The 17679-nt window shown below is 34.8% G+C and overlaps 1 protein-coding gene across 1 annotated transcript in view; it reads left to right on the top strand.

Annotated features, from left to right (window-relative positions):
- The first annotated feature begins 5815 nt into the window (after positions 1-5815).
- Pkn2 (protein kinase N2) overlaps positions 5816-17679 on the top strand; it is a 108419-nt gene continuing 96555 nt past the window's right edge. The window contains exon 1 of the mRNA XM_013514513.1: positions 5816-5875. Coding sequence (XP_013369967.1) covers positions 5831-5875 — 45 coding nt within the window. The 5' untranslated portion in view covers positions 5816-5830. The remainder of the gene's footprint in view (positions 5876-17679) is intronic.

Raw genomic sequence — 17679 nt, 5'->3', positions numbered from 1 at the left:
GCCCCGGCCCCGCCCCGCCCCGCCGCCCGCGAGCTCAGCGCCGGAGCGCCTTTGAATGACTCCCAGGCCGGTGCCGCGTCCCTCCCCTTCCCCTCGGCCTCTGCACAAAGAGCGCCCCCATAACTTCCAGCCCCCAAACAAGTTTTTTTCAAGCCGCCGTACCAAGCGCTTGCTTCGCTTCGCCAGCTCTTTTCAGGTGACTTTCCTTCTTCTCTAGTTTGCGAGCTACCTTATTTATTTATTTTTTTTAACGGAGTGATACTTGCTCCCTTTCTTGGCTACCCCGGCTCAGGCTGATGCTTTTCAGACCTTCATTTTCGTCCCGTTTGAGCACCAGAAAAAGAGCTACAGAAGTTGTTTACAGTGAGAAGTCGACTAAGGGAAAGCATTGGACAGCATATGGGAACAAAACAGATGCCTTAGCTAGTCCATGTCGAATAGCTATTTTATTCTTTCCGATTTCCAGCTAAATATTTGGTCATGTATGCGCGCTTTTTGTTTTTAGATATCTGTGGTGTAGGAGGAGACTAAAGCTAACCTATCCGGTTTATTTTTCATTACTTCGGGGTGTTGAGAGATGTTTATATATGGATTAAAATTTTAAAAACATTTTTTAAACTTGGTTTGTTTTAGTATACTCATCTTTTGGCTACTCAAAGATTAGAGGTGGGAAGTAAAGGAAATAGCATGTTCGTATTGGTTTTGGACGGTTGGACAGTTTTTTAGGTGAATATTATAGTGGTTTATTCTTCTGTCATAAGTATATATTGCAAGTGCATCTACGTTTTTTTTGCGTTTTTCTTTAGATTCCCGTAGAAATGTGGTCTACTGCACACAAGTGCTCCCCCCCCCCCCCGAGAATACAGATTTCCAGTGTGCAAATTCACGGTTACAAACTTGAAGTTCTCTGTACACGCAAAGCTGAATTTCCTGTCCTTTAAAGTGTTGCCGTGTAGTCTTAATAACATTTTTGTAAGCAGGTCTGCAGGTCTTACAGCCACAGTGTTTTTTTAAGTGGATACAATTTATTATTTTAGTAATTTACATGAACTTTTAAAATAAGGACGATCTGAGACATATAAGAATACATTACCTAGTATTGAAACACAAAATTTTGATGGAGAAAAGCCATTAAACTGACAGGAGCATTTTTGTGTTGAATGGTGCTAGAATTATAAAGTATTTGGCATCCTTACTTGTATTTTATAGAAAGTTGACATAAAAGACATTTTTAGTACTGCAACTGACATACTTTTAAAAATGTAATCCTTAGGATTTTTTAGTTAATAAGATCTTTTTTGGTAATAACAAGGAAGCAAGTTAAAGAAATAACACGTTTTAAATATGATTTTTAAATAAGATCAAAGGAGAACACATAAACTTGTACTTTAAAATTAATTACAGTGTAACTCTCTCTAGGAAAAGAATAATACTTATTGTGACTTTAATAACCTTAAGTTTGTCATACATATCTCGGGCATTTATTGGACTTCTCTTGTAGTAAATGTTATTGCATCTAAAGTTTATTATGTTCATTAATACATTTTTAAATATTTTTATATCAGCACTTAGTCATAAAATTTGCTATATTAAGTGTATCCATCTATTTGATCATTTTGTTGCTTCAGTGGGTCATGAAATTAGTATATGATAACCAAATGTTTACCAACCTGAGAACCAGTTTTTTAAGCTTTTAAATTATTTAAATTTATTTCTGTTGAAAAACAATTTAGTACTAATTTCTTACCCTTTTCTGCCAAGCAAGTATTTTAAGTAGCAAGTTATATGGTCCAGTTTTAATGTGTTTGATAGTTAAAAACTGTTACTTTACTTTATGTTAGGAATACTTGTTTTACTATGAACACTATGTAGTATAACTTTAGTGAAATTATTTTAGAAAATACGTGCAATTTTCCATTTTTTCAAATCATACTTTAGAATTTGAAACACTTTACTACTTAAACTGGAATTGGCTTGCTCATTAATAACCTTTGACTATAGAAAGACAAAACTAAAAAACCCTGAAACTACATTACTTTGTCTTGTTAATTACTGTAATGTTTCTGAGGGTAATGTTTCTTAACTCTTGATAGTAATGTGGAGAATTATTAAACAAGGAAGCATTAATAAGGCATACACAAACTTTGATGACCAGAGACTTTAAGGTATAAGGAAAAGTGTTTACTATAGTAAAAATAAAATTAAACTTTAAAAATATAAACAGCAGGCAATTTGTAATTTTTGTCACACATAACTAGTTTGTTTTATCCTAGTCTCTTAATTTCTTATTTGAAGTACAGCAAGAAATGTAAATTTTTTTGTGAGGCCAAAGAAACTAAACTTTATTTCCAAGGAAACTGAATTAATGAAAACTAAAGAATTGTAAAATGGAACGTTGACTACAACTAATTTCGTAGCATGTAGAACCGAATATGGAGTAGCGTACTAATAAAGTTACCTTTCCGATTGTTGTTGCTTCACTTTCTTTATCAGAATACCTAGTAAAGTATTGAGTTGGGAAGCTTAAATCCCATTCCCAGCAGAATCTATACTGTATAGGTAAAGAGAGTTTGCTCAAATGGAAAGTTGACGTAGTTAGCCTTAAATTAGAAGTGTTAAACTTCAATAAAGTTATTGAATACTTAGGATATAAAGCTGACACATAGTAGTTTTTGCTTTCCAGAAGAGAGTACAGATAACTTTTGTACTAAAAGATTATATGCGAGGCAAAGTAGCATTTATTGTTTGCTGCATATCAGACATTGTACTCAGTATCCTGTGTACCTTACTTGACCTTCACAACAATCCAGTAAGGCGAGAGTGTTATTTCTGTTTTATGGATCAGGGAGCTAAGTTCATTAATCTTAAGTACATTGCCCATGGTCACATTATAAGTCTGAATTTGAACCCAAATGTACTGTGAACCCATAAATATTTTGCATTACAGTGTTGTATGAAATTTGTAAAAATTAGCCAAAAAGGTATCTACCTGTTAGATCCTGCTAGAAAAAGAAAAAATGAGCTTTATGTTCCATTTGGTAGTCTGTAATTTAGCAGTGCTGTATTATTGCAAGTAAGGTATAAAAGTAACAATCATCTTTTCATAGGCTTTCTTCATTTCACGATTAGTTTCTCATGAAAGGTGTTGACTGTTTGCCACAAATCTCACACGAGATTTATCATTTCTTTGTAGAATGTTCATAGGATAAACTTCGGTTTAAAAATTTTAAGTTTATGTATAACCAAACTCTGTTTATCACTTTGTAGGTGCTCAGTATAGTAATGAGAAGGCTGCACTTACCACCTGGCATGATGAATGTCTTAACTTTTAAGAGTTCACTATGATTATTGACATATAACATATAATAGTATCCTTATGTCCCACATCCATGGATTCAACCAATGCACATAGAAAATACTCAGAAATAAATGCTTGTGCTGAACATGTACACACTTTTAGAGAATAAAACAATAGGTCTTACAGCTCTAAACAATACTGCAGAGCTACTGTTTATGTAATATTTACATATTACTAAAAGATGTATATAGATGACATGCGAATAGATTTGTCACTTCAGATCCATGGGGCTTTAGTTCTAGGACCCCATAGATCTCAGAATCTTCAGATACTTAAGTCCCTTATACTGTATATAAAATGGCATAATAATTTGCATATAACCAGTGCACATCCTTCTATATATTTAAAATCATCTCTAGATTACTTATAATATTAATACCATATAGATGCTAAATAAATAGTTATATTGTTTAAGGGATACAATAATGACAAGAAAAATGTCTGTACATATTCAGTGCAGATTTGTTTGCTTTTTCTTTTTTTATTTGATTAATTGATTGATTGATTGATTGATATGGGGGAATCGAACTCTGGACCACGCGCTTGCCAGGCAGGCACTGTGCCGCTGAACTATATCCCCGCCCCTGCTTTTTCAAATATATTTGATCCTTGGGGAATCCACAGATGTGGAACCCATGGACACAGAGGACACATGTACTGTACCACATATGTAAGAAACTTGAGCACCTGCACGTTTTAGTATACAAGGGCAGTCCTGAAACCAATCCACTGCTGATAACCAAGGAACTACTGTTGTTAGTTTTCTTTAATTTACTTTTCTAATCCTTTTTCTCATAACTACTCCCTTAAAATGTACAAAAGGGGTTTTTGCAGTAGTTACACCAGTGTACAGCTTACTGGTATTTTACCCACTTGGTGGGAAGTTAGAAGATGGCATTTAATTTTTCAGTGATACTAGAAAGCAGAAGTACTTTTTCCTCTGTTGGAAAGATTTTAGGATAAAATGGTGTATTAAAAGGTAAGTGGATTTTACAGTTTCTTCAAGTTTTAAATATAATGCACATTTATTGTAGAAAATCTGAAAATGCAAAAAAAAACACACAAAAAAGGTGTTCATTGTTCCACCACTTAGAACTAACTAATCGAGACAATCAGTTTATGAAGAGAAAAAGTTTATTTGGCTTACAGTTTTGACTATCTTCAGATAGACCTATTTCTTTTTAGCCTAGGTTGGAAGGATATAATATTTTTCCAAGATTTCTTATGAAAGGAGAATTACTCACCTCATGGTTGGAAAGCAAAAGGGAGGAGGAAGGGGCTGGACTCCCATTCTCCTCTTTGGCAGCATACCTCCAGTGACCTGAAGACTTCCCAGTAGGCCCCACTGAAAGTTCCACCACCACCCAATAACGCCAAGCCAGGCACCGAACATTTAATGCTTTGGCCCTTCAGGAACATCCCAAATCCAAGCTATAGCAAGCTGTAAGGTAGAAATAGCTGTAGGGTAAGGATTTCTTTTCTTGCCATTAGTTCTGTATAAATGGACTGAGTAGCTTTATTGGTGCCTTTTGTAAAACTATTTTTAAAATTGATGTCGTTTTACAAATTTTGATTTTGAAATAAGTTTTTAGACACAGTTAAGGAGAAAAGTGAACAGTACAGTTTGGATTAATAATAGGCAATATGATACATAGCAATAACATTGAACACTAAATCAGTGTTGGTTTGATTATATTTGGCTACGGCTACTCTTACATAGCTTCAGTATTTATAGTTTCCAGTGCATACTTTTTGCCGTATTGTTTATTGTCTGCCTCAGTAAAAATCTCTCCTGAAGCTAGTTCATTAAAAGATGGCTCTAAGATGGACCGTGTTTTCTTATCTTGTGTTAATGTAATAGAGGTTAGTTCTCCTGTGACTCCTACCATTCATATATTATCAGTATTGAGACAGGGAGAAATAGGGGCCCTTTTATTCCAGGGAGTAGCATCTGTTTGAGCTGTCCTTGCTTTTCAAATTTAGCAGTGGTAAATTATCATGCCATTAGATTATTCCAGTGTCTGCTTTTAAACAAGCAGAGTACTATACTAGTTTGTAGAGGTGAATGTTACTTAAAATAGTAGTTCCATAAGCATAAATAATATTTGAATAAAGTAGATAATTTACCACCATTGCCTAGTAAAGTGTATTGTGTTAAACAATTGTCAAACGCCTATTATTTTAAATTTTATTAATTTTTATTAATTTTACTCAAGTAAAATTAATAAAATTTAAAATAATAGGCGTTTGACAATTTAATTTTTGACAATTTAATTTTTCCAGGATTTCTTATGAAAGGAGAATTACTTACCTCATGGTTGGAAAGCAAAAGAGAGGAAGAAGAGGGGGCTGGACTCCCATTCTCCTTTCGACAGCATACCCCCAGTGACCTGAAGACTTCCCAGTAGGCCCCAGTGAAAGTTCCACCACCACCCAATAATGCCAAGCCAGGCACGGAACATTTAACACTTTATGCTGCCGAAGAGGAGAGTTTTCATTGAACAAATTATTGTACATGTATGTTTTGTTTTTATTTTTTTGTTTTGGCCTTGGCAATTGAACCCAGGATCTTTGCAGTGAGCTGTTACACTCTCAGCTCTATTTTCTTTTTATCTTGAGACAAGGTCTCACTAAGTTATTAAGTTGTCTAGTCTGGGTTGGACCTCAGGACCACTGCATGGAGTCATTATCTGACTGTATCACAATAAAGTACTCATGGGCTACCCCATGTCCCTTTACTCAAGCAAGGGATTTAGCCACGTGTAGTTTATTTCCATCCCATGCTCCTATTTTCACCTTCTAATGTCACCAGGTAATCGTTATATTGAATCTTGTGGTCATTACTGGATGTATACTTCTAAAAACAGGATGTGTTTTTTATTTTAGTTGTTTTTATATAATTATCTTGAATATAATCTTTTACCTTGACTTTTCGCCTAACTTTGGTAAGATTTATCCATATTATTGTATGTCATTTATTATTATCTTCCATTGGATATTTGAATATTTATTCTCCCTTGTAAGGCATTCAGTTACTTTCTCGTTTTTGTAATTGTGAACAAACAGGGACATTGTGTGCATATTTTCCATTTATATAAAAATTTCTATTGATGATATATGTACAGAAGTACAATTGCTGCCTCACAGAAAGGTGAATACTCAAGTAAGAGTTGATATAGAACTTCCAATATGGTTCCATCAATTTACATTTATAATTTCAATATATAAGATAAAAGATCCTGATTATCCATCCTCTTCAACATTTGATATTATCTTTTTAATTTTTACAAGTCAAAAGGTGTGATATGTCATCTTACGGTGATCTTGATGTGCACTTTCCTGATTATCACTTAGAGTATTTCTTTTTTATTTGCTGGACTTTTGTGTTTTCTCTTAAGTGGAATTCCTATTCTTGTCTCTTGTTTTGATTCTTTCTGATTTATAAGAGTTCTTTATATTCTTTATGTTAATTCTGTATATATTATAAATCTCTTTGAATTTCTAAATTGTCTTTTTCACTTTCTTTTAGGAAGTTTTTGGGAGGGACAGTTTTAAATGTTTTACTATTTTGGAAAATACTCAGAATCATTAATTTCATCATGATCAATAAGATGCTTAATTTCTATTGTAGATTTTGCATAAAAAGGATAAAGTTACACAGTTTTTGTCCTCAGCGTTTATAAACTATCCAAATGAACAACCATAGACATTTGTATAAAATACTGTTTCACTACACAAACTAGGCTCTTAGAGATTAGTTGACTTGAAGGGTAAATTTAGAAGCAAACAAATAATGAAAACTGTATATGTAAATTGTTCAGCAGCTCAGTTTTTCCTTCCATATCTCTTTGCTGCAAACTACTTAGTGTTATTTGTCAGTCATATTTTATTTTGTTTAAAGCATGGTATATTACAAGTGTAGGAGTTTTGTGAATCAGTTGTTCAAGTACTTGGCATAGCTTGCCCAGAAAGTGCTAGAGTTGACCAGATTTATTGGATATAAAACAAAATAACTTCTCTTGCATGCATATTTTACTGGAATTGCTAATCTAGAATTTTAATTTAACAGTTCAATTTTTGTCCATCTTTTATTGTAATTGCTTAAAGTGTCTTGGAACATGTTGTTCCTTAAATCCATTTCCTGGGTTTAAAAGATAATTGCCTATGTTTTTTATTAAGAATTTTGAAGTTTTCACTTTTTACATTTAATTCATTCCATTTTACATTAAGTAATTCCAAACAAGTAATTTTAGTAGACTTTTTAAAAGAGCAGTTTTAGTAAAAGTTCACAACAAAATTGAGAGGAAGAAACAAAGATTTCATAAGTCCATCCATACAAACAGAGCCTCTCTTATTAACATGCCTCACCAGAATAGTGCATTTGTTACAATTAACTTACCTTAGTACATCATAGTCACCCAGTGTCCATAGTTTACATTAGAACCCACTCTTGGTATTGTACATTCAGTGGGCTATTCAAATGTGTAATGACCTGTATTGACCTTTAGAAATCATGCATAGTATCAGTATACTAAGAGTCCTCTGTACTCTACTTATCCCTCCTACTCTCCTATACTCTGGTAACTACTGATATTTTTACTGTTTGCATAGTTTTTTCCTTTTCCAGAATGTCATCTAGTTAGAATTGTACAGTTTGTATCCTGTTCAGGTTGGCATCTTTTGCATAGCAATATGCACTTAACTTTCATATGGGTCTTTTTCATGGATTGATAGTTCTTTTCTCCTTAGCGTAGAATAATACTCCACTTGGATGTACCACAGTTTTTCCATTTGCCTACTGAAGGATATATTGGCTTCCTCCAAATTTTGGCAATTAAAAGTAAAGCTGCTAGGGGCTGGGGATTTAGCTTACCAGCAAAGCGCCTGCCTGGCAAGCGCAAGGTCGTGAGTTCGGTTCCTGGTACCGGAGAAAAACCAAAAAAAAAAACCAAAAAAAAAAACAAAAAAAAGTAAAGCTGCTATAAATATCCATGTGCTGATTTTTGTGTGGACAGAAATTTTCAGCTCCTTTGCCTAAATACCAAGGAAAGTGACTGTTGTATGATAATATGTTTAGTTTTGTAAGAAACTAGTGAATCGTCCTCCAAAGTGGTTGTACTATGTATTTTGTATTTCCACCAACAGTACCTCAGTTTGTTGTTTCACATCCTCTTCAACATTTAATGTCACTTTTCTCAGTTTTGATCATTCCAATAGATGTATAGTATGCTAATCTTGTTTTAATAGAGTTGATTTTGAATATGGAAAAGGTCTGTTAATCATTTTTTAATATTTTGAAATGTGTATCAAGTTTCTTTACAATTAAATTATGAATGGAGAGCACCTTTTCAGCTTTTGGCAGAGTATAATCTCGGATAGCTTTGTTTGATTCATATTTTTCAAGAGAGTTAAGTTTGTATTATAGGGCCTAGGTTGTATAAGAACTGTATCTGAAGATATCCTGACCTAGCTCATTAGTAGCTCACTTTTACTTGTGATATGAATTTGTGTTTCATTCCCTGAAACTTCAGGTAAATACAGATGATTATTATAGCTTGGATCTAAAATATTCCCCAAGGTCTAGTTCATCAGATCCTGAGGGTGCTAACCTCATCACAGATGTGTTCATAGCTGAAAGAGCGTTTAGGAAGAGGGCCAAGCTCAGTGATGGTGAACCTGTGGCACACATGCTGCAGCTGACTGTTGTCATTGAAAACTAAAAAGTTCACCATCACTGGCCTAGCTGAAGGAAGTAGACCGTGAGGGTGAGTATGACTTCTGCATCCTCTTTAATTTCATGTTTGACTCTTGCAGATGGGCCTTTGATTCTTCCCTGACTTTTTGCTTAAAAATAAGTTTATATTTCTCTCTTTTTTTTAGTGGGGATACTCTTTAATGCAGTTTGTTGTCTCAGATTCTTTCATAATCAGTCTTTTAAACAAATTTCTTAGTTGCCTTTATTTTCTACCAATTATTTATGACTTCTGTCTCATTTACTCTGCTAAATTATTCTCTTTAACTTGTTCATAATGGGGCTATAATTTGCATATCTCACTGATGGCCAGCCCTGAACCACTGGTGGTACATGCATGACTGTCTTGTTGAGAGGCATGGGGCAGTCATGTATGTAGCATTGGTGGTTCAAGTTAGCAGGAATGTGTTAAAGACATTAGTATCGTGTGGCTCTTTCTTGTTCATAAAGGCAGTTGACACTGCTTTAGCTTTCTGAAACTTTTTGTTTGAGGACTCTGCATAACACTGGTTACTTTTTTCATCATACTTGCTTCTATTTGCTTGGAGTGTTTTCTTTTCTTTCCTAGTGTAAGTGTTTTGGCTACCAGTTCTAGCCTTTTTCCACACTAATTTATCCTAATAATTGACTGCCAGAATCTGATTAACGACCAGACTCTTGTCAGAATTACAGGAAGTGGAAGCTCATTTAAATTAGGCTAGGCAAAATTCAGATGTATTGGAAAGCTGCTGGCATCTTAGTTAGTCCATAGGTGATATGTATAACCAGATACTCAGCAGGAAACTGGATGCGTTCTTCCTAGCACCACATGGTCCCTTATTAAAATAACCCTACAGTTCTAATGTCTGTAGCCAATCCTAAGTGCTTGAATAAGAATATCTGATTGATCTTTGTTGGTAGAACATGTATCCCTGCTTCATTCAACTGTGACATTGGGCTCTATATGGCATTGGGGTTCTCAATACCAATATTAGGGATAAGAACTCTTGACAAGGAAGTATAGAGAAAGTACTTCTTCTGCATAAACTTTCAGCAACCTTCTGTTGATTATAGAAGAAAATAAATTAGACCTTCCATTATCTATACCCTACCCATCCTTTCAATGTAAACCTAGAGAGTCACCAGTGATTAATGACTACTGACCTGTACAGGGGTGCACTAGAACTAAAGTGAGTGGCTGAAACAATTGTGACAAGTTACCAGGTCAAGATTATTACATTTCCATAGGGTAATGAAGAGATGATGCGAACTCAGACGTACAGTAGTTCATTTCTAAGCAAATTGTATAAGCACTTGCTGTTGGGCCTCAGGCGGGAAAGGATCACTTTAAGATGAGCTTAAAGTAGAGTAGGAAGTTTTATTAAGGAGGAAAAGCTTTTCAAGGAGGGTGGGATAATTGGAGTCAAATGGATACAAGCAGGATAATTTTTCATTCAGAAGGCTGCCAAAATTGTGTCCTTGATACTTTTTCCTATTTTGGCAAACAAAGTATTTAATAACTGAGGTTGGCTTTGCTCTAGTTGTTGGTTCTCAACTTTGATCAACAGCATGAGAAAGAAGAAAGCATTGTGTTGGTTTTATTCTCTGAGACTAACAGCAATGTAAAGAGTGCAAACTTTAAAGAGCAGCTCTGCTTTATCCATTTTACTCGGAATAATGTACATTTCCCTATTTTATATTCTTATAGTCAGTTGTGAGTTTTCTTTCTTACATGATAATTTAAGTCAAACAGTTATAGGGAAAAGTAAATGAAAACTCTGAACTGTATAGTTTTATCTCCTAGTTTCAGTTGAAAACTTCTTTGTTCAATAATTGTCAGATCTTAGAGGGAATTATATTTAGCTTGCAGAATCATGTTTGAAATATTTTGTGTTCTGTTTCTCAATAAACCAATTTAAAAAGGTCAATTTTTTGTTGTGGGGGACAAGCAAGTCTTGTTAGTGATGTAGTGATGTTTTGTATAAAACTTGTTTCATTAAAAATTGTTACTAGAACATGTTAAATACTTTGTTAAAATATCTCTTTATGAGCGAGCATTTCCCTGATAATCTTATGTAAAAGTAGTAGTATTTTTGGCCTTGATAGAACTGTGCCAGTGGAGTTCACACCCAGAAACACCATAGTGAACTGTGAATATTATAAGGACTCATCCCAAGAAATAATGTGCACAGGAACAGGCCTGGGAAATGGGCAGATGGCTCCATCTTTCATCATGACAATGCCCCATGTCAGCATTTTTAATCTTGTGCTCCTGACATTACTCCCTTTCCAGTTTCAGACAGACATTTTCTCCTTTCTGTCAGTATAAGTTCATTTGCATTTTCTAGACTTTTTCCATGAAAAGAATCATATACTGTTTGACTGTAATATATTCTATATGATATACTCAGTGGGGGTTGTGGGTGGCTGCTTTCATTCAGGTAAGTGATTTTGAGATTCTGTCATACTGGGGCCTGGGATATAGCTCAGTGGCACAAGCGCTTCCCTGGTAAGCCTGAGGTCATGAGTTCTATTCCTGGTACCAAAAAAAACAAAAAAAGAAACGAGAGAGATTCTGTCATACTGTTGCATGCATCAGTATCTTTATTTTTTGTGGCCAAGTAGTATTACATTGTATAGATACGGCAAATTTGTTTAACTATTGATGGATGTTTGAGTTATTTGTAGAATTACTTTTTTATTCTACTTATTTATTTACTGTCTTTTTGAGACAAGTTCTTACTATGGAGCTCAGGCTGGCCTTAAACTCACTTTGTAGCCCAGGCTGGCCTTGAACTTGCAGTGATCCTCCTGCCTCAGCCTCCTAAGTGCTGGGATTACAGGTGTGTGCTACCACGCCTCAATTTCATGCTATTTTAAGTGATATTTTTGGTTGGTTGGTTGGTTGGTCGGTTGGCTGGCTGGTTGGTTGGTTTTGAAACAGGGTCTTGCTGTGGAGCTCAGACTAGCCTCGAAATTGAGACAGTCCTCCTACTGTAGCTTCTAGAATACTGAGATTACAGGCTACACCACCCTGCCTGGTTTCAATGATACAGTTTTTTTAGTTATAATTTGTGACTGTTCATTCCTAGTATATAGAGGTACAATTAATTTTGGCATATAAATTTTATCTCCTGTAACTTTGCTATACTTGTTTTTTAATTTAATTTTTTATTTTGTAGTTTATTAGTGCATGTGTGTAGTATATAATGTTTACATCCTTCTGGGAAATCGATGCCTGTACATAATTCATTTTAATTCTTTTTTCATCCCCTTTCCCTTTCCTCCGTCTACTCTCTACCCATCCCTTGTCCTCTTCGCTTTTTGGGCAGGGAGTGCATGTTTGCAGTACATAGATCCCATTGTATTTTCATGTAATGATAGTGTTGTCTGTGCATGAAGAGTTTTATTTCTATTTTATAGTCTCAGATACCTCTTAGCTCTTTTTCTTGTTTCATTGCTTCAAGTAGAACCTCTAGTACAGTGTTGTACTAGGTGATGAGTGGCCATCTTTTTCTTTTTCTTGTTTTTCATTTAGGGGGAAAATTACTCATTCTCTCACTATTGATATGATTAGTTATATTTTTATATTTGCCCTTTCATGACACTGGAGAAATTTCCTTGTTTGCCTGGTTAGTGTTTTAATAATGGATTTTTGCCTATTTTTCTATATTTATGAGACAACTAGTATATCTCCTCCCTCTTCTAGCATCACTTAAATTATAAAATGTCAGTATAATAATACTGTGTTTTAATTTTCAATCCATAATACCTAATTTCTTTGTGATCCATAGGTTATATGCTGATACCAATACCTTAATCCCTAATTCATGGGAGTTTTACTGTCACAGGCAATGGAATGATTCCTTGTGTTTTATATACATTTTGACAATTTGTATAAATGTAGAAGCAAAGTGGCTGGTTCTAAGCAAATGAATATTTTCAAGTTCACCATACTTGATCAAAAATACAGTGAATGTTCAAAATTTTTAAAAAAATACTACAGTAAATAACACATTACTATTAATCTCCCATTGTTCTTGCCACTTTCTGGAGCAGTTCTGGAAGTCTTTTGTGTCTTTAGTTGTGCCGTCATGGCTGCCTCAGTGTCAGAATGGATTCAAAGCATTTATCATTTATGGTCATTTTGCTTTTGGGGGAGGAACCAGAGTTGAAGTAGTGCCAGATTCAGTGGTTGAGGTGGACGAGGACATACTGCAGTGTCTTTATTTGACACAGATTTCCATACCGGAAGCAGTGCTGACATGGGGCATTGTCACGATGAAAGATGGAGCCATCTGCCCATTTCCCAGGCCTGTTCCTGTGCACATTATTTCTTGGGATGAGTCCTTATAATATTCACAGTTCACTATGGTGTTTCTGGGTGCGAACTCCACTGGCACAGTTCTATCAAGGCCAAAAAATAAATACAGTTAACAAACATAACCTTGTTGCTACATCTTGATTAACACACATTTTTCTCATGAGGGAAACTGGGTAATTTCTATTGAGAATGCTGAACTTTTGTCTGAGGATCTTAACCAGAGACCCAAATTTTATCTCCCATGATGACATTTCCTTAAAAACTGGAGTCTGAAGCTAACGGTGGGGCACAACTCAGGAAATTGACAAATATTGTTGTCTTTGTTCCACAGTAGAAAGGCATAGAACAAATTTCGCGCTCACTTGCCTCATGTTCAAATCTTTCGTTAATAAAATGCTTTGAATAGAACCATAAGAGGTATTCTGATCCTCAGAAATTTCCCTGATAGTCAACTGCCTGTTGGATCCAATCATTTCAGGTACTCTTCCAACATTCTCTTGGGCTTTGATGTTGATGGACAATCAGACCTCAGCTTCAGATGATTTACCATTGCAAAATCACTCAACCCCTTATAAACCACCTTCATGGTCATTGCAGCATCACTGTAAACTAACTTTAACATTTTGTGTATTTCATTAGTGCTTATTTGCAGCTTGATGCCCCACTTCCTATTAATTTGTTGTTTTTTGTAATCCATGACTTTAGCGCGCTTTAAAATACACCTTCTCTTAACTGACTGCACTGAATAAGTTCAGACTTGTCGTACATGTTACCAAGGTTCCTGCTCAGTTGCCCTCTATGATTTTTTTTCTCACAGGTTCTAGTTTTACATTTTTCCAATCATTTTGATATGAGAAAGTAACTCATTTTAATTTCATCTCCTTGATTATAACAGAGGGCTGTGCACTTTCACTCACTTACTGTCCATTTAGCTTCTTTTCCGGTGAGTTATCTGGTCGTAGTTCCCATCCAGAACACTGCGGCAAAGTAACAAGTAACTCTAATGCCATTTCACACTCATTTATGTCAAAACACCCTGGACAGCGGCAGAAGTAACCTACACATAGTTTATAGTCACGGTACTAGGGCTGTTGGATCTGTAATTGCTGTTTTTCTTTCGATGCATTTAAATGTTGTTTACTTGAAGGAAATCCAGCTTGTTGGATAGTATTGAAAATCATGAGAACAAAGCTAACTGCTGTTTGGTTACATTCAACACCATGACCAATATCAATACTGACTGCCAACTGAGGAGAAAAAAACCCTCAAATTATTCATTATTGTGTTTTAATATGGCCTGCCTGTTATCCTGTAATACGGTTTTTGTGGTAGAACTGGTTAAACCTGTAATTCTAGACTGACTGGAAATAAGAAAACTAGTTATGGGTATTAACTGGTTCTCTGTTAGTTTTTGTTGAGCAGCCATACACATAATGGAATGTGTCATTTTATAAACTTCATTCCACCTAGTAGTAAAGCAAAAGATAGCTCAACATCTTATATGATTCTTTTTTTCCCCTTTGGAATACTTCTTATGCCAGTAGAAAAGATATTTGGAATATGTGACTTGATGTATTGTTATATAATATCATACTTCAAAATTACCAATTCCGAATTGTAATTTGATGTGGTTTTATTTTATTATATTGAAACATAGCACTTCATTGGCGGTAAGTGCCATGTATTATCCATATAAATTGATCTTAGCCCTTAAATATACCAGACACTGATTTTTAGCATTTCTTTTGGAAATTACATTTACACAATGATTATCACATTTTGCTGTTGATTTACAGAATATTTTACTTTTTTCTTAGGCATGTAGTGCTCCTATTCTTATAACAAATTATCTTAGTGGTTAAGTGGATTTTTTCTTTTTTTCTTAATTATTACTTAGCAGTATAAAAATTTTGAGCAGCTATTTCTCCTCTCATTTAACAAGTATTCAACCAAGCACCTGCTATATTCAAAGTAATACTCTGGGGCTTAGTCATATAATGAGGGGAAGAAGGTAGCGTGCTGTCCAAATGACCATTACAGTAAAAGTTCATAGAATTAAAAAAGGCCATAATATAACCTTGAGTTAAGATTAGAATCAAATTAGGTATATATATATATATATATATATACCTAATTTGATTCTAATCTTAACTCAAGGTTATATTATGGCCTTTTTTAATTCTATGAACTTTTACTGTAATGGTCATTTGGACAGCACGCTACCTTCTTCCCCTCATTATATGACTAAGCCCCAGAGTATTACTTTGAATATAGCAGGTGCTTGGTTGAATACTTGTTAAATGAGAGGAGAAATAGCTGCTCAAAATTTTTATACTGCTAAGTAATAATTAAGAAAAAAAGAAAAAATCCACTTAACCACTAAGATAATTTGTTATAAGAATAGGAGCACTACATGCCTAAGAAAAAAGTAAAATATTCTGTAAATCAACAGCAAAATGTGATAATCATTGTGTAAATGTAATTTCCAAAAGAAATGCTAAAAATCAGTGTCTGGTATATTTAAGGGCTAAGATCAATTTATATGGATAATACATGGCACTTACCGCCAATGAAGTGCTATGTTTCAATATAATAAAATAAAACCACATCAAATTACAATTCGGAATTGGTAATTTTGAAGTATGATATTATATAACAATACATCAAGTCACATATTCCAAATATCTTTTCTACTGGCATAAGAAGTATTCCAAAGGGGAAAAAAAGAATCATATAAGATGTTGAGCTATCTTTTGCTTTACTACTAGGTGGAATGAAGTTTATAAAATGACACATTCCATTATGTGTATGGCTGCTCAACAAAAACTAACAGAGAACCAGTTAATACCCATAACTAGTTTTCTTATTTCCAGTCAGTCTAGAATTACAGGTTTAACCAGTTCTACCACAAAAACCGTATTACAGGATAACAGGCAGGCCATATTAAAACACAATAATGAATAATTTGAGGGTTTTTTTCTCCTCAGTTGGCAGTCAGTATTGATATTGGTCATGGTGTTGAATGTAACCAAACAGCAGTTAGCTTTGTTCTCATGATTTTCAATACTATCCAACAAGCTGGATTTCCTTCAAGTAAACAACATTTAAATGCATCGAAAGAAAAACAGCAATTACAGATCCAACAGCCCTAGTACCGTGACTATAAACTATGTGTAGGTTACTTCTGCCGCTGTCCAGGGTGTTTTGACATAAATGAGTGTGAAATGGCATTAGAGTTACTTGTTACTTTGCCGCAGTGTTCTGGATGGGAACTACGACCAGATAACTCACCGGAAAAGAAGCTAAATGGACAGTAAGTGAGTGAAAGTGCACAGCCCTCTGTTATAATCAAGGAGATGAAATTAAAATGAGTTACTTTCTCATATCAAAATGATTGGAAAAATGTAAAACTAGAACCTGTGAGAAAAAAAATCATAGAGGGCAACTGAGCAGGAACCTTGGTAACATGTACGACAAGTCTGAACTTATTCAGTGCAGTCAGTTAAGAGAAGGTGTATTTTAAAGCGCGCTAAAGTCATGGATTACAAAAAACAACAAATTAATAGGAAGTGGGGCATCAAGCTGCAAATAAGCACTAATGAAATACACAAAATGTTAAAGTTAGTTTACAGTGATGCTGCAATGACCATGAAGGTGGTTTATAAGGGGTTGAGTGATTTTGCAATGGTAAATCATCTGAAGCTGAGGTCTGATTGTCCATCAACATCAAAGCCCAAGAGAATGTTGGAAGAGTACCTGAAATGATTGGATCCAACAGGCAGTTGACTATCAGGGAAATTTCTGAGGATCAGAATACCTCTTATGGTTCTATTCAAAGCATTTTATTAACGAAAGATTTGAACATGAGGCAAGTGAGCGCGAAATTTGTTCTATGCCTTTCTACTGTGGAACAAAGACAACAATATTTGTCAATTTCCTGAGTTGTGCCCCACCGTTAGCTTCAGACTCCAGTTTTTAAGGAAATGTCATCATGGGAGATAAAATTTGGGTCTCTGGTTAAGATCCTCAGACAAAAGTTCAGCATTCTCAATAGAAATTACCCAGTTTCCCTCATGAGAAAAATGTGTGTTAATCAAGATGTAGCAACAAGGTTATGTTTGTTAACTGTATTTATTTTTTGGCCTTGATAGAACTGTGCCAGTGGAGTTCGCACCCAGAAACACCATAGTGAACTGTGAATATTATAAGGACTCATCCCAAGAAATAATGTGCACAGGAACAGGCCTGGGAAATGGGCAGATGGCT

Source organism: Chinchilla lanigera, unplaced genomic scaffold (assembly GCF_000276665.1).
Source record: "Chinchilla lanigera isolate Chin_1 unplaced genomic scaffold, ChiLan1.0 scaffold00022, whole genome shotgun sequence".
NCBI lineage: Eukaryota > Metazoa > Chordata > Mammalia > Rodentia > Chinchillidae > Chinchilla > Chinchilla lanigera.
Note: the sequence above shows the minus strand (reverse complement) of the source record. Positions and strands in the feature narration are given on the sequence as shown.